General features: G+C 29.0%; 2 protein-coding genes across 3 annotated transcripts; both read right to left on the minus strand.

Moving 5' to 3' along the window:
* Positions 1-2,530: 2,530 nt before the first annotated feature.
* On the minus strand, positions 2,531-5,861 carry LOC100168363 (protein unc-45 homolog A). The gene is made up of 2 exons (XM_001942746.5): positions 4,386-5,861; positions 2,531-4,299 (listed from the first exon to the last, which is right to left on the minus strand). Exons 1-2 carry the CDS (start codon positions 5,656-5,658, stop codon positions 2,783-2,785), a joined length of 2,790 nt encoding a protein of 929 aa, XP_001942781.1. The 5' UTR covers positions 5,659-5,861; the 3' UTR covers positions 2,531-2,782.
* A 1,570-nt stretch (positions 5,862-7,431) lies between these two features.
* On the minus strand, positions 7,432-26,050 carry LOC100159469 (protein strawberry notch). 2 transcript variants are annotated; one of them, XM_001942689.5, is made up of 24 exons: positions 25,668-26,050; positions 25,217-25,310; positions 23,503-23,637; positions 22,222-22,392; positions 21,846-22,090; positions 21,248-21,344; positions 20,802-21,187; positions 20,578-20,739; positions 20,233-20,474; positions 20,019-20,172; positions 15,628-15,788; positions 15,447-15,566; positions 14,895-15,061; positions 14,627-14,815; positions 14,296-14,555; positions 14,130-14,229; positions 11,333-11,610; positions 11,088-11,259; positions 9,803-10,027; positions 9,552-9,739; positions 9,359-9,493; positions 9,128-9,249; positions 8,868-9,061; positions 7,432-8,787 (listed from the first exon to the last, which is right to left on the minus strand). In XM_001942689.5, exons 1-24 carry the CDS (start codon positions 25,686-25,688, stop codon positions 8,696-8,698), a joined length of 4,110 nt encoding a protein of 1,369 aa, XP_001942724.2. In that variant the 5' UTR covers positions 25,689-26,050; the 3' UTR covers positions 7,432-8,695. The 2 variants fall into 2 exon arrangements, with proteins under 2 accessions (XP_001942724.2, XP_029347047.1); XM_029491187.1 differs by lacking the exon at positions 25,668-26,050 and adding an exon at positions 25,510-25,635.
* Between the last annotated feature and the right edge of the window lie 345 nt (positions 26,051-26,395).

The following is a 26,395-nucleotide window of genomic DNA, read 5'->3' on the forward strand; positions in this document are numbered from 1 at the left end:
TAATTATATTATTCATTATGACACTAACAATAATTGGAATATTCAAAATCGCCTCGATCAATCATAATCCGTTTTCAAAATTAAAATCTGTCAAACCAAATTCTTCCAGTTTTGTCTAGCTTATTGGTCTAAAAGTCAATTTTTTTCATTGACTGTAGGCCCCTCCAGCCCCCTTAAGATTTATTTTATGATACGGGATTTAAATATATTGAAAAACATTATAACAAACAAAATTAATGTTTAGATTAGTCAAATCTGCATTAGTTTTAATTTTTGACAAAACCTGCTGCAGCCCCCTTAAAGCAAATAATTGTAAGCCAGTGCAGATTTTCCAATGAAATTTAATCCGGACAAATGTAAACCGTGCCTTTGATTAGCCGATTAGGTATCTTTTTTGTTATAAACACGGCCCGAAAATTTCAAACAGGTAATAAAGCCATAAAGGACAATATTGTGAACCATATTGGCCCCCACAGAACATGATATACTATATCTTAGGCTTGATAATTTTCACCGATTAAATGTAATACGCTTATATACATTAATTATATAATTCAATTCTGCAATTACGAATTTCCATACTTTTTATATAATATTATGAAAATGAAAATAAAACGATATTTTGGAGGATAACGAGTCTAGGCTCTATAAGGTTATAGCATAGAACAATAGGGAATGTTAAATGGATCTCAAAAATGTCATAAGATAATTATTAATTAGATATGAGAAGATCTGGGATTCTTATTTTTATTCTGGCCGAATTTACCAATAATTTACGGTACATACAAATATACAATCATTTTTACCGAAAATAAACAGGGACCAGTTTACAATAGACCTTTTGAAAATTTTTTTTCCTTATCTAACTCTGAAAAAAAAGTTATATGTTTACCTGCCTAAATAGGTATTTCAAAATTCTTAAGACGCATCTTAAACATAATAATAATGTTATATAATATAGGCATATAGCCTATAGGTAGGAGACAAAAATAACACTATGATAAGTAATAACATTATAATAGTTAATTACACTTTTAATTAGCTAGTAAACAACATGGTTGTATATAACTTTATAAGAATACAAGTAACAGTATATAAACATTAATTTATTTAAATAAAATTCTCATTAATAAATAAAGGGTTAGAATAATTTAAGTAAAAATTAAGTTTAACATTTTAAATATCAAAAAGAATATTTTGGTAAGTAATAAAAATAAATAAATATTAGTTATTACATTGTAATGTAAAAAGGATGCCACAGATATTTGTCGTCTTTATCTTAAAAGTGAGTAACTTAGCAGATTTTACGTTCAGCAGATCACGTTTAGCTCCATTAGTTTAAAATTTAGAGTGAATTGACCTCATATAAAATATTATCTAAGGCATCTCATAGGATTTTTATTTTAAAGCGAGTTATAAGTATTTTTAAAATTGTAGATTGTTTGTATATCTTATAATACTCATAACTCAATAAACTTACCTTTAAATTTTATAAGAGGTAAATTAATAAAATTTATTCATTCTAATTTTTAACTAGACAGAGCAAAACATGATCTGCTGAGCTTATAATTTTCTATGTTAAGCACTTGTAAGACAAAGTCAACAAATGTCTGTACAGGGTCCTCCTAAAATATTCATAAACAATTTATAAAATAAAAGTTAAGTATAGAACAAAATGTAATTAATTTTATATGACTAGAAGGCAGTGTTTCATATATTAAGATATTGAGTATAAGAATAATACTTTTCTTTAAGATTTAATACATATTAAAACTATTCTTGTTGTATACCCTGTAAATATTATATAATTCAAATTAGCTATACACTTACAATTGAAATATCATATTGTTAAATTAAACTATTACAATATAAGATAATATTGTATTATTGTACTACAATTTTTAAAACAATTAAAGTAAAACATATTATTTTCACAATGAATATAATAAATATGGTACTTTAAATGATAAAATACATATAAAATCATTTCATCAATGATAATTAAATAATACTAATAAAAATAATAATATTATAATTGATAATAACCTACTCTTTTTCAAGAGAGAATGGGGCCATCTCGTGCCTGTTGAATGAGCTCCATTGGCTCATTCACCTGTGAAATCTCCTCCACACAGTCAACAACCATAATTATGTTTTTTGTTAAGGGATTAGTGACGGCAACCATTTTTGTTTGAAACACGGTCCCATTCTCTCGTGAAAAAGAGTATAGTTGTTTGAATTTCATAGGTAGTTAATAATGGATATAGGACAATTGATCCCCAGACAAATGGCCCCTGTGAAGAAAAGCCGTAAGCGGAGACAATTGACCATAGTCATACATTTTTACACAAACAATTGGTCCCCGGCTTAAAAGTTAAATACAAAATATTTTTTAACATAAAACATTCTTACATTTAATATAATTCAAATAATAATTATTAAAATTTTCATTAATATTTAATAGTAATATTTAGTATTAGTATTACTACCTATACCAATAATTTAAAAACTCATCTTCTGTAAAGTTAACATTAAAACAAATACAAATAGATAAAATGTTTTTTGTCATTATAGCTTATAGGTTTCATAAAATTATTTATAAAAACATTAGAAGATATGATGGAAAGTGTCTATGGTGGTATGTTTAGTGTTGTCTATGTATAATATTATGATGAGGACCGATTGTTTGTATACAGCATTTATTTTTATACTGGGGCCAATTGTCTGTTTCCCGTTAATAATATAATGATATTTGAAGATGTATGTAATCTGATTCACAAATTTATTCTTCTTCAAAATCGGGTTTTTTTATAAGTTTCAAACTTTCTGCTAGTTTCAAACATTTATAGGCCATTTCTCTAATCTCTTTTTTCTTCTCGTCTTCTATTATTGATAGTGCCATCAATACTTCCATGATGTCGGTGGCAAAAATTTTTTCTGCAATATTTTTGTCGGTACCTATTAAACTATGTGCAATCACTAAAGCTCTATGCTGCATCGCATTATTGGGATGTGCTAATAAAGCCTTCAAAGATTCTTCCCAATTGTTAAACTTCATTAATTTTTGACAGCATAGTACACTATTTGACACAGCTATTGCAACTGCTCCAGCAGCAGCTAATGCTGTATCTTCATCTTCTTCCTCACATAACAAGAATAACATTTTTAACTTGTCATTTTCACCCTCAATTATCTTTATGACATCATGAGACATCATAAGATTAGTAAAACATTGGGCTGATGCTCTCCTAAGCATTTGGTGTTCTTCAAATAAATAACTCTCTATGAGCTGCAGACCCCCAGTGTCTAATATCTTCTTTCGTACCCTTTCATTCACAGACGCCATGTTACAAAGTGCCATCATTGCCTCAAAGTTCTCTAATGCTGTACAGTCCGGGTGCAATAAACCAAGGAATGGCCGAACAGACTCTAGGCAACGTTGTTCTTTGAAAGAGACTTCTGGATTGATGGAAATTCCTATTCTGGCTAGAGCTTGAGAAGCTTGTCTTTTGCCTTTGGGTGTACCTGAATGAGCAAGTTCCAAGAGAGATTTTAAACCTCCCAATTTAGCTACTTCTCCCCTGATTTCTGGTAGAACACAAATAGCGTTGAATAGTCGCGAAATAAGTTCTTTGATGTTTAAACTTTCTGTTTTGGACAGTTGTACAAGGACTGTTATGACACCATATTTACATAATAACATAATTCTCTTATTGACAAAATCAATATCGTCTAGTTCATGGTCTTCTGGTACATGACATTTAGAGAATTTTGCAAGTTCAATCATTTCTGGAATAACCTCCTGTTTTTCATATGCATTACATAAATTGACAAATATTGATACTAGAGCATACATCGCTGATGTTTTTTCTGATTTAGCTAACCCCATAATGGCTACCAATGCTGCTTGATCTTCAACTAGCTTTTCTTTAACCTCTGCATCTAATGTTAAATAAGATAACCCTTCTACAGCCCATCTTTTTGTATCCGGATTGGTATTTGGATGTATTAAAAATCTACGGCAAGCTTCGGCTAATTTAAGAGTAGAGCCTTCTGAGAATGGACGGATTGAAGCATCACTTCCACCACTACTGCCGAGTTTGCATAAGCCAACCAGTGCACGAATGCGTATATCATCATCACCACTCTTGTACAGGTTTTTTAGTATTTGGGTACCTTGCTTCACAATTGGCGTAATCTTACTCTTCTTAGATGTAGCAGCAATAATACATTCACATGCAATTTTTTGCTGTACTTTATCATTTGTTGTAGCCATTGTAAGAATCATTTCAATAATGCCTGCCAAAAAAAAATATATATTAATACTTGAAATAGGTACACCGACATGCATTGTAAAATTAATTAATTTAATATTTAAAACATACCATCTCTCGATATAATTGAATTTCCAACATCTATGGGACCCATAAGCAATACTGTTATGGTTGATATAGCTCGGACTTTAGATTCTATATCTGGGTCTAGTAGCTTTTCCTTCAGGAACTCATTTACAGCATTTACATATTTCTCCCGGGATTTATCACAGGTCATGTTGTCATATATTTTTGACAAGCAAACTGAAACGTTAGTATGAGAGTATTCAGTGATTTCCATTTTTGATTCATACTGGGTTTCAATGAGTTCAGCAGCTACTTCCAACAATCTCTGTAATCCCTTCATATCAATTAAACGTTCAGCCCAATTTATATTGTTAAAATGAACATTTCTTGTCAATATCTCTATAATGGAATCTCTTGCAAACTTATTAATAGAATGACGGTCCACGGAACAGACTAAACAAGTCAGAATAGCATCTATTTCTTTAGAGTTCTTTGTGCATTTTTCTTCGTTTGGAGAACTATCTAATGTGTTAGACATGCCTGTTAAACTATTCAGTGCTTCCTGTATAATGAATGTAACACCGTTTATTTCGTTTTGATTTTCAGTATTTAAAGCATCTATAAACCAAGGAACACCAAGCTCAACCAAAACTTGCTTAGTACGAGTCTCATCATTTTTGCACAGTTGACCAAATATTCTCAGGGCATTTATTCGTACTTCGGCATTTTGATCATTTTTTAAGAGACCTTTAATTTTGCTAACAATACCAGATTTCAACAAACCAGCACTTCCACTACTTGATTCTTTAGATAAAACCAATAAATTTTTAATAGCTGTAGTACGTTTTTCTAAACTCTCTTCGATTTTAAAAGCATATTTGAACATGCTTTCAATTTTATTCGACAGTTGAGCATTTTCTCTCACCTTCTCTTGTACAATTGGATGTAATCTTGATAAAACAGGCTGTATTTCTTTATTTAATGGATCAGAGGACAAACATTGCTTACCATCTATATATGCTTCTTCGTATTTTCCAAGCTCTTCGTAAGCACAGCAACGGCGGAACAATGCTTTCGGATCATTTGCAACTATGTCCAATGATGCACTACAATCACGAATTGCATTTTCAAACTCACCCAACTTAATGTACACAGCAGCCCGATTTTTGTACAATATCGATTTATCGCGAATGTTTTCCTTCAGTAGATCCAACGCAGAAGTGTAATATTGCAAAGCTTTTAGCCAATTTCCATCCTTAAATGCCACATTGCCTTTTTCTTTCAACAGAATTGCGTCTTTTGTAACGTCTCCCGACATTATACACTGCGACTTCTAATAGATTTTAAACGTAAACTGATTAAAAGCGATTCGTTCAGATTTAAAAAGGTAAAAAGCCAATGCATGAGCTTTATATAAATAAATATATTTGGGAGTGCGCCAAGAGTGAAATTTTGAAAGAGATCTTAGAATTCAATAGAAGATTCTGGAATTTAAAACATTATATTTTTGACACACTCTTATCAATTATTATTTAATTACCTTATCACTTATAAATAATATCAAAAATAATATGAAATTTGATAACAATAGTATGATCTATCTATCACTACCGACACTACCATAGAATAATTAATAATTAACTATTATTCTATGTCAATACCATATAAAAAAACAGAACATAAAATGTTTTCATAGAGGTAACTAAAATCTAAGGAACATAGAATGGACAGGAAGTCTGGAAGCGAATACGAAAAGCCAAATCAACGGGCCTTTTAAGGTCTCGAGTTATAGTGCTTGAAGGGGGGGGGAATGTTCTAGCGCTACCATAGAACAATATAGAAGCGACACTCGATCAGCTGATTGGTGTTTTGTTTCCCTATGATCTGAAGCTGGTGAAAACCATTTAATTTTTTTAGTTCCTGTGGTTTAGTTAACTGTTAAAAAAGTTGGTTAGTGATAGGAGCAAACATGAGTAAACAGTTTTGACACGTCAAGATTAAATTCCATCCATCCTGTGATCTCGACGAAATTGTCGCTAAAACAATATTTAGTAAACCATTTGCTTTCGATACTTCCACGAAAACACGTTTAAATATCATGTTTAAAACCACTCATATTTTATTATCAATTGTCATTCAACAATCAAATTCCTTCAGTTAGAATGTTTAGATGAAACATAAAATATTATTAATTTTAAGTACAAAGTATTAAATTAGAAATAAAAAGTAAAGACCCGTTAAGATTGTAATAAACAACAGGTACTTTCCAAATAAAACTACTAACTCTTCAACTTCATTGCAAATCGCAATATAAGAAAAATTCTTTAGCAAACCAAATTTAGTATTACCATAAAATAAAGAAGAATAATTATTTTCCAAAATTGTCAATGTGCTTAACAGATTGAAGATATAGTGGGTCCCTAAGTGTACATTAGTTCCATCGTTCATTCAAATATAATGGAAGTGATTTTTTTTCGTCCATGGAAATTACAATTATAGCAAAAATGGATCTTAAAAAACTAAATATCCTATAAAAATTCATTGCAAATTACTTTATATCTGTATACAAACTGAAACCAAAGTTAAAGAGAATACACCTAAATATAATTTTTGTAAATAAAAGAAATTTATCCACAAGTCTTTCTTTAATTTACATTTATTCAAAACAGGGGTCTTCAGTCGTTAGCCGTGTTTTTATTACAAATACGGCCAGGACATAAAAAAAAAATAATAGGTGATCAACTTCCTAAAAAGGTTAACCTAACCCTGGCTATAAAAGATATTCTATTAAAACTTAACTTAATATAAAATGTTAAGTTTTATTACATTAAAATTATTTATCAACATTTAATGTATTTCCAAGCACATTAGTGTTGTTAGATAGTAAATATGAACATTTTATAAATATTTACTACATAAATCATAAAAACTAAATTAAAACATAAAATTCAGAGATAAAATTAATTACTACTGGATATTTTTTTTTTCTTAAACCATTTGCTTTATTAAATTACACCAATTACTAGTATATTTTTCTCAAAATGTCTTAGATATTAGGTAAATATTAAAAAAAAAAAAAAAAAAACGCAAGTCCTTATAAGTCATTCAATAGGAATAAAATTTAAAAAATATTTAAAAATACGATACCATCTGATCATTGTTGAGGTAACTATATAAATCATAACAAGAGATTACTCTTGAAGTAAAAGGGAAATACTATAGGACTACATAAAATTTACCTACACACTAACTTATAATTAAGTTATTTACAAACTTATTGTTATTTACTAAACAATATTATCAAACTATCTTAATACTATTGAGATGATACACTTTAAAATTTATGTTCTAAATTCAGTAACAAAAAATATATAAAATCGGAGAAAATTTCACAGAACTTTAATTAATTTAAACTCCTGAGAAATCTAATTTTAAAATAAATTAATTCTAATGATGAATAGATCATTAAGTCTTATTAATTAATTTTCGATTCTAATTAACAAATTATAAAAACTATTCTTTCATTATACTTTAGCATTATAAAATGTGTAGGTAATGTAATTTACATTGAAAACGAAGACGTATCTGCACTCTTTAAAACGTAAAAACTATAAATTAACAATTATAATTATTAATTAATTTACTTTAGTATTTCTTACAGTTAAAATGATAAGATATTATTAGTATTTATAAATACAAACAATATAATAAATCAATAAAATACCAGTCTACCACACTAAAGAAATGGAAAATGTTATATTTTGCAAGCATAGTGATAGGAAATACTGTTATATATTATAAATTAAGTGTTGGTCACACCAAAATATAATTTGTTCTGATAATTAATTATAATCAAAAGTTAAGTTTTTCAATTTAGAAAATGAATGTTTCATTAAACACTAAAGTAGTAATTTAAGTAGTATTACATTAAGTGCTAGAGGATAAAGATATAAAAGAGACTAGGTTAAGGAAAATATAAACTACAAAAGAAAATATATATTTATATGGTGGGATTTTAAATAGTCACATTATAGAGAATACAATATTTTATAATATAAATTATAAATATAAAAAATTATATGTGAATCGTAATATTGACAAGGATGACTAAGTTTTTTTTTCATTTTTCTTTTTTTTAATAAAAAATTAAACATTTTTAATAAACAAAATGCCGTCGTCAGTTCTGTCAAATTTCAGAAAAAATATTGAGAAATCAAAGGATCAATTTCAATTAGGGATTATTCCTGGACATTTAAGATACAGGAATTTTATTACATCCTTGAAATTAGATCATCATAATTCCTTTGAAAGTAAGTTATCTAAATTATAAACATTCTAGTTTATACAAGTTTTACTTATAAATTAGAAACGCGTTCTTCTGTCTTTTCTGCATCTGCACCTAGATCTTGTCTTAATGCTTCAACACATGACTTAGGTATCAAAGTGCCTGTAATATGTTAAATATTATTTAATGCAGGTCCATTGATGTTACAAAATTGGAGACATTTAAAACATCAAATTACATACCAACTATTTTTAATCCTTCTGCAGTCTTTAACCTGACAACTTGCATCTTATGATGAGAACCTGTCCGAGCTAATAATACATTTTCTATTCTACTCCATACACTTAACACTGATCCAGACAAAACATTATATGTACGGCGTCTTAAACCTACTTCACAATCTTGACCAACAGTAACAAGCTTACAGTTGCCACGCCTAAACAAAATTATATCTTTTTTTTAGAAATTGTATTTATAAAAATATTCATAAATATGTAACTACCAATAGGCATGTGAACAAACTGTTTCAGATGAATCATACTGTTCTTTCCAGTGTTTTTCTGCTTTAGATAACTCTACTTTAAAATATTTCTTTTCAAGTTCACTCAGTGACTCTTGCCTTAACTAAACATATAACAATAATATCAAAATGATTGATATTTAAAACTTAAATAAATTAAATATAAAATTTTTGAATGAAAATGTGTAGTCTTAACATATTTATTTATCTTACCTGTAATCCTGTGTTTGGACGGAATATAGTGAACATAATGTCCTTCTTAGAGGGTGATTTTGTTGTTTCGGCTTTTTTATTAGCACTATTATCAGCCAACAAAGCAAGTACTGCAGTACTTTTATTGTTTCTTATCTAAATTAAATGTTATGTAATGACAGTGCACTTAATAAAAATATAAATCAATTTTTACCTGATGTGAAAGATAATATCCTTCAGTAGGTGCTTTGGCTTCTTTACACCTTTCTATAGATTCATCCCAACTCATGCCTCTTTCTACATGTACAATGTGAAGTTCAGTAGTAGCTTGACCAGTGGCATGTTTTCTAAGGAACGTATACATTTTTACTCGTTTCACATTTTCACCAGCAGTACCCAAATCTAAAAAAAAAATGAAATAATATTAAATAAATGTTATTAAAAGCTAAATAGTTGGTTACATACCCAAGATTCCCAAATCAAAGCGACCAGATTTTTTTGCTTGCGTAATAATATGGTGTAGTACATCGGTGAAATATTTAAACAGTCTGTTTTGAAGCTCAACTGGCATACCAAGGATACGGTTTAGGAACTTGCTTATGTTGTTGTAATCCTTGTCTAATGTTAAGTTACCAGGACTGGCTTCATTATTGATAATCATACCAACACCTACAAGAGCACCACCGACATCTATAGGAATAAAACAATTTTTTTAATTTTATTTTTAACTAAATTTAGTTATGTTAAATAACTGTAAAACATTTATTTTTTCAAAGCATTTAGGAACTATCGCAAAATATGTCTGGTATAAAATATATAAGCATAGTAAGGCATCTGCTAATAATCACAACTCACCCTCCCTTAAGAGAGTCGCACCAGCATGTGTTGTCTACGTCTTACACAAGTACGACACACCAAATTTTTGTTTGCTAGTTTCAATAGGGTGCTGTCATTTTTGTTATTAGAGTGAATTGACCCATTATCAAATTTTAAGATAACAACATTATCTGTGTTAACTTCCTGGTTTTTTACGATATTTTAATTTTAAGGTGAGTTATCAGTATGTAAAATATTAATATTTGAAAAAACTCATCTCACTTAAAAATTAAAATATTGTAAAAAACAAGCGAGAAAACACAGATAATGTTGTTACCTACAAGTTTAATAATGGGTTAATTCACTAAATAATTCACTCTAATATCAAAACGGACAGTGCCTTATTGAAACTAGCAAACAAAAATGTCCTATGTCGTATGTGTAAAAGACAGAGACAACACATGCAGGTGCGACATACTCTTGAAATAATGAAAAAGAAATATGGAACTCGCTTCTATAGAATTTTGAGCATTGGGTCATGGTAATAGATATGTTAAATTTTAAAGCAATAATAAATAATTGAATACAAAAAATTAATAAATAAAATGTTGAACTAAGAAGATCAACAGTTTAAATTTCAAACTCTTATATAAAAAACAATTTTAAAATTTATAAAACAATTGGTATCAATTAACTAGAAAATATAGAAACAATAAATACAAATAATTATGTAATTGTCAAGCTATCATAGTATGTACTAGCGGCTTTTATAATAAAAAAAAAAAAAAAAATACAAATACAAATAATAAAAATATAGAATAAATATGATAAAAAAACACTGATGATAATGCAAAATATTAAATAACCAGTGATTTAAGACATTTAGTAAGTAGTAAATCACATTTATAATTATTATTTTTAAACTTTTTAATACCTTCAAAAAAGTGTCCTTTGTAATCTTCTGGGGGTGGTACTATAGGACTCTCATAACCAATAATAGTTTTCATTGTGGTTTCTAAAGCAGCACGGCCATATTTATTATCAATATTAAATTTTGATAAATCACGTGTTTCAGTTGCTCTCCGATCACCATGCGTAAGAGCACCCTAAATTATTGCGATAATAAAAAATATAAACATTTAATTATAATATAAACGACTTCTTTTCATTTATACTCACAAGACTTTCTAATCGTTTGGCCACTATAGATGCAAAACGTCTTTCCCCAGCTAAATCTGATATTAGGAAAATATATTCTGGAGCATTAACTTGGTTAGAACGATGAGAACGACCAAATTGCTGAATAGCCCTATCAGCACTCCAAGGTAATTCTAAGGTAATGTGTACTCTACGGCGTTGATTTCGGGCTCTTCGGTCACTTTGTAATGATATACCGGAACTGGCAGCTTCTGATATGATAGCTACATCCTTTTCACCATCCATAAACCTTTGTTTTTCTATTTTAAATTTAAATAGATAAAAAATATTTTACTAAAATATTAATGGAAATTATAACAACAAGCAGAATTAAACTTTAATTTTTTCAAGCAGTAAATTTAAAAATTACTAGAGTACTTGAAAATGTATATTCATGTAAAATAAATATTAGGGATGAATATTAACTTTTAAATTTATTTTTGCTATAATATAAGAGTCGAGTTAGGCCATCGTGCATTAGAATAAAAAAAAAAAATTGTAAAAAAGTATTTGAACTTGACTAGAACATGTTTTCAATGTCTATTACTACGACGACTCTAGTTATTCAATGACACTCAATTTAAAATAAAAACGACAAGTGATTTTCATTATTTGTATACAAATAAAACTTATTACATAAATATATTAACGGTTTTAAGTTTTATATTTATAATCTAGTTTTGGTATTAATGAAGAGTATATTATATATCATGACAAAATAACACGCTTCTGAAATATTGTCAAATCTTTGTATCTCGTTTACCTTATAATGCACGTATATAATATAATATTAATCATGATTACTAATGAAAAGCGGAAAACTAGATATTGAATACTGATGATCTGCGGGGTAATGAGTATACGTATCACTAAATTGCTATCAAACTATGTTATTTTATCATGATATATATATCACATTTGTTATCAGTTCCTAATTGACATAAATAAATAAAATTTTAAATTTAGAATAATATTTTATAACTTTTATGATTTTCAATATATTTGTCAAAATATTAATCAGTAGCGAGGCGTGAGGTTTTTGGTTGGGGAGACAATGAAAAAAAAAATTGCACTAATACGCCTAGACTCCCCCTTTTTATTTTATTTATACAGTAAGACAGTGTTTCTCAGGGTACTCGAATTTTTTTGAGGGGTACAAGTCTGGCCATCAAACCTTTAAATTAAAATAAAGAAAAATATTCTAAAATCCAAGGTAACATTTGTGAATTTTAAATCAAAACGATACCGTATAGCGTATCTAACCGTTTGTTTCGTCATTGACTGAGTAAGCGTGGCTATCGTTATACCAAGTAGAGTAGGAGACAGTAGAATATATAATTATAAAAGCGCGACGTTAAGCTAGGTGTCATGCGTGTGGCGCGTCTACGCTCGGATATAAAATCTTGCGTCATTACTGCGAACGTGTCGTTATTGTTGGAGAGGAACAAAAAGAACTGTCTAGCACTGCTGTCAAATTTCTTGTTGGATTTTCCACCACTTATTTATGTGAAAGAGGTTTTTCAAATTTAACTTGTGTCAAATGTAAATATTAAATAAGATCGTATTAAATTAAATTAGAACCAAATATTGATAAAATGTGTCAACAGAAACAAGCTCACCCATCTCACTAATTTCTTTGAAAATGAACGCTTATAGTTTTTAAAATTTCTATCTATATTAGTATTTAATAACTTAATCTTAATGAAATAATAACGTATGTAAGACTTTAAATTTTTTTATATATATTTTAGTTTAGTAACTAAGAAGGGGTACCCAAAAAAATATATTGATAGAAAGGGGTACAGTGTTTATAAAAGTTTGAGAATCCCTGCAGTAAGAAATGAATGTTCAGAAACTAAAAACTAAGTGAAACAATATATTAAAATAAAAAAAATTAAAACGTAACGTTGTAACAACTTCCTTAAAATGATAGTTTAATATAATAACAAATGTACACATTTTTTTTGTATGAGTAGTTAATAATTCTATCGTTCAAAATGGCATTAATTAAATCATCAGCCATGGCCCGTGAGTAAAAATTACAATATAAAACAATAAATATTAAGAAACACGTAAGACGTACGATAGCGTGACAATGCAACAGTGACGTCAATAATAAATATTGAGGACTGAGGTAATTACGAACAGCGAGACGCGTCTCATAGTGTGGAGTGTAAATAGTGAGTGGTTAGGTGAGTGGTCACATAAGCATTACCCCTGTACCCGCGCACCCATAATTGTGAGACGTTACGTCACAACGTCTATTAGATATAATACCATATTTTAAAATGGCCGTATATCGCATTCCCATACGCAAGGCCATAATGTGCACATCTCATCTATTTTAAGAATTATATAATTGTACAATGAAAAACCAATTTTAACAAATATTGAAACATAATATATCATATTTATAATATAAAATAAAATTTACATTTGTAAATATTTTATAAAACAAAATAATTATTTATTCGTCCCGTGTTCTAATTTCTAAGTGGGGAGACGTTGTCTCTTTGTCTCCTATGACGCTTCACCACTGATATTAATATTACACAAATATACTTAACTACATGAATTAATAATTTAATAATTTAACAAAATAAAAGAAGATTGGTATGGATATAGGAAGCACGAGGAATATGAATTAAATTTGTTTTGTATACCTATTTAATTGGTTTCAAATATAAACGTTTTATGGAGTGATCTTACTATCTTATTTAATTCACAGTTTATTAACATAAATTGCAATTAACTAATTCATATAAATAATAATATTTACCAATAACATTTAATGTTTCCAAAGGTGCGTCAACTTCAGAACGAGATTCATACTGTATACCCCCATCTGTTTGAACAACTCTACCTTTCCTTCCCGTCATCTAATTTTATACATTTATATAATTTAAAAATCTGATAACCAATAAAATAATTTCTTTAATACTTACTTCAGCAACATTTTCAGGCCCACCAAGTTCATCAATTAGCTGATCAAGAGTATTTGGTGGCAATTTATCGCCTAATCTTTCAATCCTTTCCATCAATTCTTCTTTCATACTACAAGCACGGTCAATAGCATCTTTTTGGTGGCTATTATTGGCCATGCTTGACTTTAATACAATTTGATGGATTTTGTCTTTTGCCGTTTGTTTCTTTTTAGCGGGAACTTTATTTTTACGTTTTTTTGCTCTACCCGCTGCCCAAGGTTCTAAAGTAAAATTTTATTTTAATATATTATTAAAATAGAAGTTACAATAATAATAATATTAATTAATTTACCATCACTGTCAGTGTCATCTTCACCAAATGGATTAAAGTCGCTACTTGCTTCAGAATCATCGCTATGTTCTTCACTAATTTCAGACTCAGATTCTGACATTTTAAAATCAGAATCATCATTATCAGATTTTGAATCAGAATCGCTAGAATCTTTGGCACGTTTTACATGTCTTGAAGATGCTTGACGGCCTAGTGTTTAAATTAGAAAAATTTAATTTAATTTAGAAATCCAGGGAAATAAAACATTTATACCTAAATAAATAAATACCTGATTTCCTTTTTTCTCCACCTCCACTAGAGCCACTAGGTCCTTGAGAATCACCATTATGATGTTTGGAATGTTTTAATTCGATACCAACATTTCCTAGTAGTTTTTTTATTCTATTACGATCTGGAGCAGGAAAATGTTTTTCAACTAAAGACTGTAAAACACCTCTAAAAAAACATGTAAAAGATAAGTTTTAAGTTTTAACATAAACAAACAACATATACTCATAAAAATTTAAAAATAACCAACGGTGGGGGGGCTCCCCTGTGTATGGCTCAGGAAATAGTTAAACTACTAATAGGTGCTATGTGAGTAACATACAAGTGTTATGATGTTGGATCACTTAAATTTTTCCCAACATCCCCAAAGCTTGTATCTTATAATATTAATTTAGTAAAGCAATTGTCGAATTCAGATGAATGACGGGAACAAAAGATGACAAAAATAGATACAAAAAGAGGCATGGAATATTCATATCAGAGGTGACCAGAGGTTAATCTTGTAGTAAACAGAGTAGGTATAGAAGTTTCATAAAAAAAGATTTTTGTTTACTTTGCAGTGGATACAAAATCAGTTAGCTCTCCATCATCTTTTTCCAGTTGTTCAAGAGTTCGGGCTTCCCCTGTAGATTGTAATCCAATAATTACACATTTTCCATGTTTTATTGCTTCTCTATAAAATTAAAATTAAAATACTTAATAATTCAACTAATAATTTCTTAAGTATAATATACCTAGCCACATCTACTGCATGTTTAACTTTTGCTGCAATACACAAATATTTAAAAAATCTTTGATGGGAGGACCAAAATTGACCCCACATAGTTTTTCTCATGCGATTCTCTGCATCAATTAGTTCTGCTGCCTCTTGAAACATATGCATTGCATCCACCCACTAAAAAAGATGAAAGTATATATATATATATAGATAGATAGAGTTTAAGACCTCAAACATAAACATATTTTTTTGTATTATGCTATGAATAGATCCAAAGCAAGCTGAGTTATTACTCAGTTTAATACTAAAATGATTTCAATATTAATAGTTTTAGTTCAGTTTGGGACTTTGCATTTCAGATTCTGAACAATATGTTTTTTTTGTCTGTAGATATTTTTTTTAAAATAAAAAATAAAAATGTATCAATCTTCGAGTGGTTTCTAGCAGCCTAGACCTAGTTTATTCTACGATATAATAATGAGATATAAAACAGCCAATAATAATAATAATTCATAAAATAATCAGGCTGCTGCGAGTATATATTTACAGGGTGTCCTCCGAGGATTTACTCATTGCGATATCTCCTGAGATAATAAATATATCATGAATCTGTTTTTTTTATTAGACTCAGACAATGACAGAGACAATGACTACATATATTTTATTTTTAAACTTAATTACATTGTTTGGTAAAAAAGTTGAAGTAATCTTTTAATTTTATTTTAGAAACAATTGAGGATAGCCATTTTATAGTTAATTTTTGTGAAAATTTTGACTTTTCAACATTTTATTTTCATTGATCTCATGATTTTTAATAATTTTTTAAGTTAATAGATACAACATCAAAAAACCAGTTTTGTCCGGGCGGCGAATTCCTCCTCTCTACGGCTAATGAGTACATCCTCAGGGGACATCCTCTACATATAATATGTATGCTATGCGAAGCCGGAACTCTCTACTAAAGATGGTGCTGGAACAGAATCCAGTAGGAAAAAGGCCCTTGGGAAGGCCAAAATTGAGGTGGGAAGATGTAGTTAAGAAGGATATAGAAGACTTAGGAGGCGGAGCAAATTGGAAGAATCTGGCAATGGATAGAGTTGGCTGGAGAATTGGTTGTGAGACGGGATGGTCCTAGCGGCCGATTAACCCAAGAAGAAGAAGAAGAAGAATAATATGTATAATATGTTAAGGGAAGAATAGGAAATTGGGCACTGTGCACAATACCCGTTTTACGAGGGCAAAGTTGGAATAAGTTAACATTCTCTGGGCACTATAGGTTAAGAATTGATTATATAAAAATCAAATAAAACAATTTACTTCATTTTTTAAAAATCATAAAAAAAAATTGAAATAGACTCTTTAAATAGTAGTTGTCTTTTAATAGTTTTTAAATCTGTTATCCAGTATGGTACCTACTACTGAAGAATTCATATTTTTTTATCTAAAAGTGGTTTGACATGAACAAGACAAATATTATTCATTAGTTATTTAAATAGTTTTAATTTAATTCATTATTACTAAAAAGTAATGTTAGGCACGTAAGATAGCATTATATTACTTTATTTCTTAACACATATACAACTATTATGACACTTTGAGTTACAAAGACGACCAAATTTTTTGCATTAACACCGATTGATATTTGTTATTACATAATAATACAGTAGTAATGACGGTCTCTATGCAACGTTGTGACAATATAATGATCATTCCATTTCGAATAGGTAGTTTATGATTAGATAATGAAATATTATCTAGATTATACAAATTATACTGTTCGTGCTAATGCGCAATACAGGGTGTAACAGATAGAACTGACTTTTACAATAACTTTTGTTTTAATCAATATTTTGAAATTTTTTTTTATATACATATATAATTTAAAGCCACTTGCGCTACACGGGTAATAAAAAAAAAATTATTTTTATTTTTTAATACCGAAAATGAAAAATTTTAAATTTGATTTAAATTTTTTTGAATAAATTCAAAATAGTTAATTTGTGAATCTGATTATAAGAACTATTTGGATGGTAAAACCATTTATCTAAATCAAGTAGTTCTTTTTTTAGAATTTTTTAAATACCAGTATTTTTTTGATTAAATTAATTTAGAACGCTATAGATTTTTAATAATATTATTTTTGGAAATTTGCTAACATGGGTATATTTCTAAAACTATTTACTAATCCTATAATTTTATCAATTTTTGTCATAAGTTAAAGTAGCATAAATTATTTTTTTTTCTTGTCAGTTCTTTCAGTTACACTTTGTATACCTACGATATGATCACTTTGTCGTTAAAATTATAGATCGGTTTGTATTATCAGAAGTCGTCATCGCGTATATTGCGTATAATTAGATAGGTATCTCGTAACTTATAAATTGTGGTATCAAATGAATAAAATATGTAAAATATGTAAAAATAGTTTTGTAATGTTATTGTTACGTATAAATACCACTTGACATAAATGTGAGCAGTAATTAATTCACTTTGCCCACTTGAAGAATCTAGGCGAGGTACACTTTGCCCGGGCAATCTCGTACTACAATGCCCGGCCAAAGTATGAAAAAATTTAGTATTAAATTGCATAACAATGCCCAATTTCCTACTTTGCTCGTGACATAGTTACGCTGTCTCCCCGGGTGCGCAGTAGCAGCCAGCTCGCTTTTTGGCGACAGTCGAACAATTACACACGGCGCTAGGCCATTGCAGATCAACGTGCAACTATCATCGTCGACTGCAGTTTTTCGTTTTATTTTTTAAAATATAAAATATTATATAAAGGGTATATTAAGGTTATACTCTGTAAGTAACAAATTATTTATTAAACGTTATGACACTTAGTTATTGTAATTCTTTATAACTTCTAAAATACAATTTTTTTTTTGTTAAGATACACACGACATACAGGTCGTATCTAACCCGGCTCGACACAGCACTATGTTGGTATTAAACAATCGATATCATAACAGTGCATGTGAAAATTAAATAAATCGTCGTAAAAAGCTTCGCTTTAGACAAGGGTCTCCGAGACCCATGCATTTTTTTTTGCTATTTAATGTGGAAATCACTATAGGTAATATTATCATTGATTATAAATATTAAATACTATAATGATATTATGTTAAAATAAAAATTCTAGCTGCTCATCAGTTATTACAATTGTGGGCCTCGTGACAGTTTTTCAAATTTTCCGCAATTGTATAAAATTTGAAAAATAAATTTTATATTTTAGTTGCCACCTTAATTATAATACTTTTCCACTAATCTACTACCTGATACCTATTAAGAGGGGTGAAGGAGGGGTGTTATATCGAAAAAAATGACTTCACAGGAATAATGTCAGATTTTAATTATTATTTTATTATCTGAAAGAAAAAATCCAAATTTATATTTATATTTTTTATTTCAAATAATGGTATATTTTTTTATAATTTATAAAAAAAACTCTTAAGAGGACGCTACACCCGCATATGCTGTCTCCGTCTTACAAATGTACAACAAAGCAAAAACTGTTTTGCGCGGAAAAAATCGAGAAGGTTACAATCATAACTAAGAAACGAGATTTTCAACATACAAAAAGGAAAACTTTGACTGTGCAACATTGTTTTTATATTTTTGATATCATTTATATGATTCAAATTTTTCAAACTTAAATCATTATCAAAAAAATAAAAACATTGTGAAACTAAAGTTCTCTTTTTTTGTGGTGAAAATATCATTTCTTAGTTATGGTTGTAGCTTTCTCGGGTCTTTCCTGCACAAAACAGTTTTTGCTATGTTGTGCATTTGTAAGACAGAGATAACACATGCTGGTATAGTATCCTCTTAGAATTGTATTATTTTTAAAGATATTATAAAGTTTGAGATTAAAATATCCCCAAAAGGCGTTGGATGTCGCATGTAGAATATTATTTTATTACAGAGGCATTCTCACGGGTAGAGGATTAGGGTGTCATATCATCCCAAGGTTCCATAGATTTAAAAAAAAAAAAATCATTAACCATTTTATGATAATATACTTATACAAAATAATATCTATATTGCTATTTGCTTAGATCATATCATATTATATCAAAATAAAATAGAAAATTGATTGAATCAATCCTTGTTATGATAGCATATTCAGTTTTTGGAAAATTCCACCCCCCCCCCCCAAAAAAAAAAAAATAGAAAAAGCTGTGCACTAACTGGCAAAAAAAATTATCAAGTAGCTTAGGTAACTTAAGGTATTTTCCATACAGTACTATGACTGGAAAATTATAATACTTTTTTTAATTTTAACTAATAGTGCATACTTTTAATTTTGTTAAGACACATCATAGCACATGTCAATCATATATTAGTGTTGATCCTAATTATAAATATACACATATAGAACCAAATGATTAAAATTTAATAACTTACCAGTTTTACAGCATTGTCATAGACATTAGTAAACTCTGGGGATAGCGGTACTTCATCAATTTTAAAAGATACACCATGGAAACTTAATTGTCTAGCAATATACATGCCTCTAAGCTTCATATCCATTGCAACTATTTCCATAGCACCGACACCACTGAAAACAAATTATAATTATTAAATATTAACACTGATGTTTATGAATATAATTTATTACCGTTTTTCAACTGCATTAATAAAATCAAGAAACTCCGGAAATGTTGTTCCTTGTCCCCACATACCTAACCGCACCATATAAGCCATATTTCGAGGTTCTGAAGCACCAGTAGCTGATGCATAAACTACTCGAGCATTGGGTAATTTATTTTGTAGCTCAAGTACTGTTAATCCAGTTTTTGTAGGTTTTGTAGATCCTGTTGGACAAAGGTTTTTAGCACGGTGGCACTCATCAAAAACAATCTGATTTTACAATTAAGGAAAAAGTATTTTTATATTAATTAACTTAGGATACATTACGTAAATAATGCATAAAAATAAAAAACAAAAATGTGTAAAAGGATACAACTCCATCAAAATCATCACCACACCAGTTCAACAATTGCTTCAAGCGACTTTTGTATTTTCCTCCACCACTTGATTCACCAATGAGAGCCGAATAAGTAGAAAATATAACTCCTTTAGATACATTTCCATTTGTTGGAGAATTAATTTTGGCATATTTAAACTACAACAAATGTAAAAACATAACATAAGTCTTAAGATAATCTAAAAAAATAACAAAAGTACCTTATTCAGAGAATACACTTTAATATTTGTTGTTCCAATATCAGATAAATCTCGTTCGGCATCAAATTTCAAGTCATTAGATACTGAAACCCAAATGGCTTTCTTGCGACCTTTTACAAAGTTCTCAAATATTAATCCAGCAATTGTTCGACCTTTACCAACACCAGCACCATCACCAATAAGAAAACCAGCTCTTGAACCATCAGGTAAAATATGATCATGTTGTTGGCATGTATAAGTGATAGCTTCTAACTGAAGAGCCGAAAGAGATCCAGAATTTATGGTATCCATTGGAATTGATAACTCATACTTCACATCCGCAGGTTCAACACTTGACAATGATGCTGTTTCCACTACTGGATCAGGATGTTTCTTACCAAGTTTTACTAAAAATGTTATTGTGATTAATATGTTTATAAGTAATTAGTTCAATTTATAGTATTTACATTTGGAAGGCATATAATCAGCATATGTCTCAGCAACTCCCATATCCTCATCCTCATTATCTTCTTCATCTTCTCCAGTACGCCCACCACTAGGCATCTATAATAAGAGACAGAATATTATTATTATAACTTACTATCATAATTAGCAATAACTAATATGATTAAGTTCAAACATTTTTAGCTTCCCTCCAAGCTTCTAATTTTTTTCTTTGATACACATATAAGAGTATCTTTTAAAGGTTAATAACATTACTTATTTATTAACTTTTCTCTACACATAATCTAGCCGTCAAATACATTTTTTTTTTTGTGGCAGTGGTTTAGTTAATTAAACTGAATACATAAAAAAATGATAGAAAATCATGATAGTGGCTATCATGCATGCATGATATTGGAATGTGAATAAGTAAGATAGTGTGATAATAAATAATGTAGAGTTTATACGGTAAAAGTATGCTGTAACGAAAGGAACTATCGCATATTACTATCATTGTGTGGACCCGGCTATAATAACCAATAAATATATAAATTTCTAGTATTTAAAATACTTAAATATTGCTTTTGTACTACATAGCATTACATTAAAAATATTAATTACTTTATTATTCATTGATTGATTGTACCAATACGGAGATACATTTTTAGGTGCCATTGGAAAATTTTGTTGGGTAAATGGTTGTTGCATTATATTTTGTAACAGCATAGATGCAGCAGGTCCTCCTGAACTCAGTAGTTGTGATATCAAGGCAGCATTATTGCCACCATTACTCATTAATGCTTGTAAAAGAAAATTTGTTGCAGCATTCCCATCCATCATTCCAGCTGATCCACCACCACCCATACCTAATTATAAAAAAAATTACTTTCATTAACTGTGGATTTAATTATTTATAAATTCAATTCAAAAAAAGCAACATTTTAACTAATTATAATTAAAAAAAAGTATTAAATATAATATACACAAGTTTAAATACCTTGTAAAAATTGAGCTTGATTTATATTAGGAGGCATCATTCCTGGATAAGGCATATTTTGAGGAAACATCATATTATTCATATTTGAAGAGCCTTGTGCCAAATTCATAAAAGGATTTCCCATCATGGCGCCCATCCAATTGTTCATACCACCCATATTTTTTGCATAGCCTAAAATAAACGTTTTATTTAAGTTATAAATTAAATATGTATATCATACTATTAATAATGAAATTTCGATAATTTTTCTTATAATTAAAAATGTATTATGAAGCATACCTAATAAAAATTAACAAAATAATAATAATCAAAGGTGGTAACATTTAATATGAAATTAATAACATATTACCTCAGATTTCAAATAATAATTGCAAAACTATAAATTATATTAAAAGAAATCGGAATTAACATTTAGTTGTAAATTATTAGTTTGGATGATTATTAGAGAAACTTATGATGAATTTAACTGTCAGAATTTAAAAATGAAGATTGTATAGAAACTATATTTTAAATTATGTACTTCACAATATAACAAAATTTTATTTTATTCGTTATTGTAACTTTTTAAAAAAAAACTAATGGATACTACTTTATCAAAAAAAAAATATATGTATATATTAGTATTAATTATTAACTAAATTATTGATCTTAAAAGTTGCTAAATTAAAGTATGACAATGCTTCTACTCCCAACAGTAGTGTAATAACCAGAGGTGCAACTACGTGGGTACCATGTCATTGTGATTTTAAATATCGGTAGTCTTAAAAAAGAAATTTTATTTTTAAAAATGTATTATTATTATTTTCCTTATCTTATCTTACATTATTATTGCATTAGGTATTATTTATATTATAAAATGTAAATTTATAATTTTTTAATTGTTTTAAGAGATTTGTAAGAAGTTAAATACATACTCAGTACAGACAATAATCTGCCAAAATAATTGTGTTATAACTAATCATTGAGTCATTTCAAAATATGACAACAGATAAATCATTTTCAGAATTATGGTTTAAAATTGTACAATTTTGTGAAAAAATTAGATATTATTGCAAGTTTCCAATACAGGTTAGTTAGCTTCACGTTCATACTAAGACTATGATGTTTAAAGCAAACTAATTCATAATTATAGCACCACTAAGATTACATTCTAACATCATTAATTTTGAACCAACATCAAAGTTATAAAATTAATACATGTTTTTGCTCCTTTCAGAATCTATTATAATTATGCGACATACACCTACTACAAAGAATCATAATATGTAAAATGTGAATTACCCATATTATTTGCATTCATTTTAGATGTTGGTTCTAAAGGTTTGGTTAAATTAGTATTAATACTGGTACTAGGCGGCTTTTCATCGACAAAGGTTGACTTAATAGTAGCTGCAGTTGCCAAGTCTTTTCCTCCACCTAATAATAAAAATCAATAAAACAATTACTTTTTTATAAAATTTGAAATATATTATAATTGTATAGGTTTATTTTAATAATCAATAAATAGTCATATAGTAGATTTATAATTCATAATTTAAACTAATTTGTAATAAAGTTTATTTCCAACCCATTTTTAATACTTCAGGGTATTTTATTTTAACCTCGTGTAAAAGGGTGCAAGAAAAACATTTTTATTATACCAACATTCAATATATAATTTATTTCATAGGTAACTACATATATTTTTAATTTTACAGTTTTATTGTTATTCACTAATAGCATAAAAAAATTTAGAAACAAACTTAAATAGGTAACCAAAACAGTAAAAATCATAGATCAGATAATGAAGCATTAAATGCAATAAGAAAAAAAAATGTTGAAATGCATTAAAAGGTATGTCTAGAATGTTCATTGCATTGATAAACATTTCATCATAAAAATGTGTTTTTCCCTATTGTTAAATATATAGTAGAATATAGGTCTCCTAAAAAATAACATTCATTTTATTTGCGCTCTTATTAGCTACTAAAAATAATATTTCATAGTATTATTATTTTAATCAATATTGTATTCATTGTCATTTAGGTTAATTTGTACATATTACTTGACAGTTTAAATTTTAAATTAATAATAAAAATAGAATAGAATATACAATCAGACGGGCACAATAATTATTAAAAATTAAGAAAATAGACCAATATAATTTTTCTTTTTCATATCAATTTGCAAATCAGTAAACTACAAAGTTAAAAATGTTGTAAAGATAAAATTCTAATGATTTGTATTCATTTTCAGGTATCAAAATCATATTTAAAATATTTAAAAATTCATTTAACTTGAAATATGAAAACTATTTATTGATAAGCTACCTAAATATTTGTTGTGATAGTATCAACAATAATGGACAAAAAGCTAGAATAAAAAGATTATAAAAAATATCAAAACCATGGTTGACAAACAAGGGCCTAATAGAAAGAATTAACCTTCATAAAGTGACAATACTGGTAAGATAGAACAGTGGCTAATGAAAATATGAAATTATTAAAGAATTTGATATTCAAAACTCTAATGATTTAAACATAAAAATTAATAGTTATTATTTTATTTATTGGTAAGAAAATGTTGTGTTTAATATTATTTAATATTTCAATGTTTTTAAATAACAAACAAGTGTCGCAGAGATGAAGCAGGGTGATATTTGTTGAATAAAAATAAAACGAGGATAACTTAATTGAGATTGATTTTATTTTTGAACAGGTAGCATATCAAGCTATTACTTGTTTAAAATAAATTATAGGTACTATTCTAATTTGTGATTAGGTTAAATAGTTTGAATATGTACAGACACTATCATAATATATTATTGTTTATATTTTGATGGTCAGAAAGATAACCATTTCTATAAGGATGTTATACCTAAATCCAATGAATATACAAGAAGTTTCATACAAAATACAATAATAATAAGGACAGTTTAAAATTATTTTATTGACAAAAAAAAAAAAAATAAGGAGGAAATGGAAATCCAGGAAACGTTGCAATGTAATCTAATTACCCGGAACTTCAGTTTTGTCTGGATCATCGTCGTCATCAAAATCACTTCCAGAATCTGGATTTTTCTCTGCTTTCACGATCGTGTCTTTGGATGCCTAAAAAAGCAATGTAGCATTTCAGTATTTTAGTTTAACTTATTTGGCATAGAATTGATTGTAAGTGTAGGCCAAAGGGGAATTATAAACACATAAAAATGGGACTACGAGATTATTATAGGTAAAACAGATATTGGTATTTCGCTTAGAAAACTCGGACAGGTACCACGGTAAGGTGCTATAATAAGTCTCAAAGTACCATAATGTTACTAGAGGAATGCGTCGCAGTGGCGTTCATCGGCCGTCGCTGCGGACGCCGGACTTACGTGCGCGCGAAAACCAAACTTTAGCTAGCCGACCTGAGGACAAAACGTACGCGCGCGTCGGCCAACGAGTTCGCGGACAGCATTTACTAACCATTTTATCTGACGGGTCCATAGGGCACGGAGACGCGGCTGGCAATGATTCACGGAAGGGTGGCCAGAGTTCGAGATTTCGGCGGCGTCGGCGTCGGTAGGTATTGATTATCTACGGTGGATCATAATAAAAAAATCCGGCTGCAAGCTTATTGGTGGAACCGCCCTGGGACGGTACGGGGAACTTTGTGTCGGGCCACGAGTGGTGTGAACCGGGCGACTGGGGTCGGGGAAACGAGTTGCGATGCGCACGTCGTGTTCGTTTGTACGGCGAGAACCGCGATTGTTGTTGTTGTTGTGGTGTTTATGAAATTCTGAGCTCCCGGGGAAAAAAAATATAAACTTCAACTTATTCGGTTGCGGGACAAAAGAATACAGGTTAGAATCAATACAATAGTTTCGCCGGAAAGAAAAAAACAACGCAGGCTGCCAGATGCTGCGAATAACGCGACGCCCGCCGCCGGGAGCCGACAGCAGCCGTGCGCTATAGTACTATACTATTCAGCCATAAGTGTACATAATATAATATATATTTTTAATCATATATAATAAAGTATGAAATAAGGGTAATTGTTCATCTTACGGCACGCGTTTCATTCTTTTATACTAAACGATTAGGAAATGTAACGATTACTGCGGAAAATCTCCAAGAAAAATGTCTGTGATTAAAACTTATGATATTTATATCACATTTGGTTTGCGCGGTATTAAGAGACAAATAAATATGTG

The sequence above is a fragment of the Acyrthosiphon pisum genome, chromosome A3, assembly GCF_005508785.2.
Source record: "Acyrthosiphon pisum isolate AL4f chromosome A3, pea_aphid_22Mar2018_4r6ur, whole genome shotgun sequence".
Taxonomy (NCBI): Eukaryota; Metazoa; Arthropoda; class Insecta; order Hemiptera; family Aphididae; genus Acyrthosiphon; species Acyrthosiphon pisum.

Excerpts from the sequence above, each read along its gene's own strand:
- LOC100168363 (XM_001942746.5), bottom strand. The coding sequence starts at position 5,658 with ATGTCGGGAGACGTTACAAAAGACGCAATTCTGTTGAAAGAAAAAGGC. Across the intron at positions 4,300-4,385 it reads TTCAATTATATCGAGAGATG|GCATTATTGAAATGATTCTT; the intron begins GTATGTTTTAAA and ends TTTTTTTGGCAG.
- LOC100159469 (XM_029491187.1), bottom strand. The coding sequence starts at position 25,548 with ATGAACGCCACTGCGACGCATTCCTCTAGTAACATTATG. Across the intron at positions 23,638-25,216 it reads AGACAAAACTGAAGTTCCGG|GTGGAGGAAAAGACTTGGCA; the intron begins GTAATTAGATTA and ends TTTTATTATTAG. Across the intron at positions 15,062-15,446 it reads GATTTTGTATCCACTGCAAA|AGGTGTTTTACAGTCTTTAG; the intron begins GTAAACAAAAAT and ends ATGTTTTTTTAG.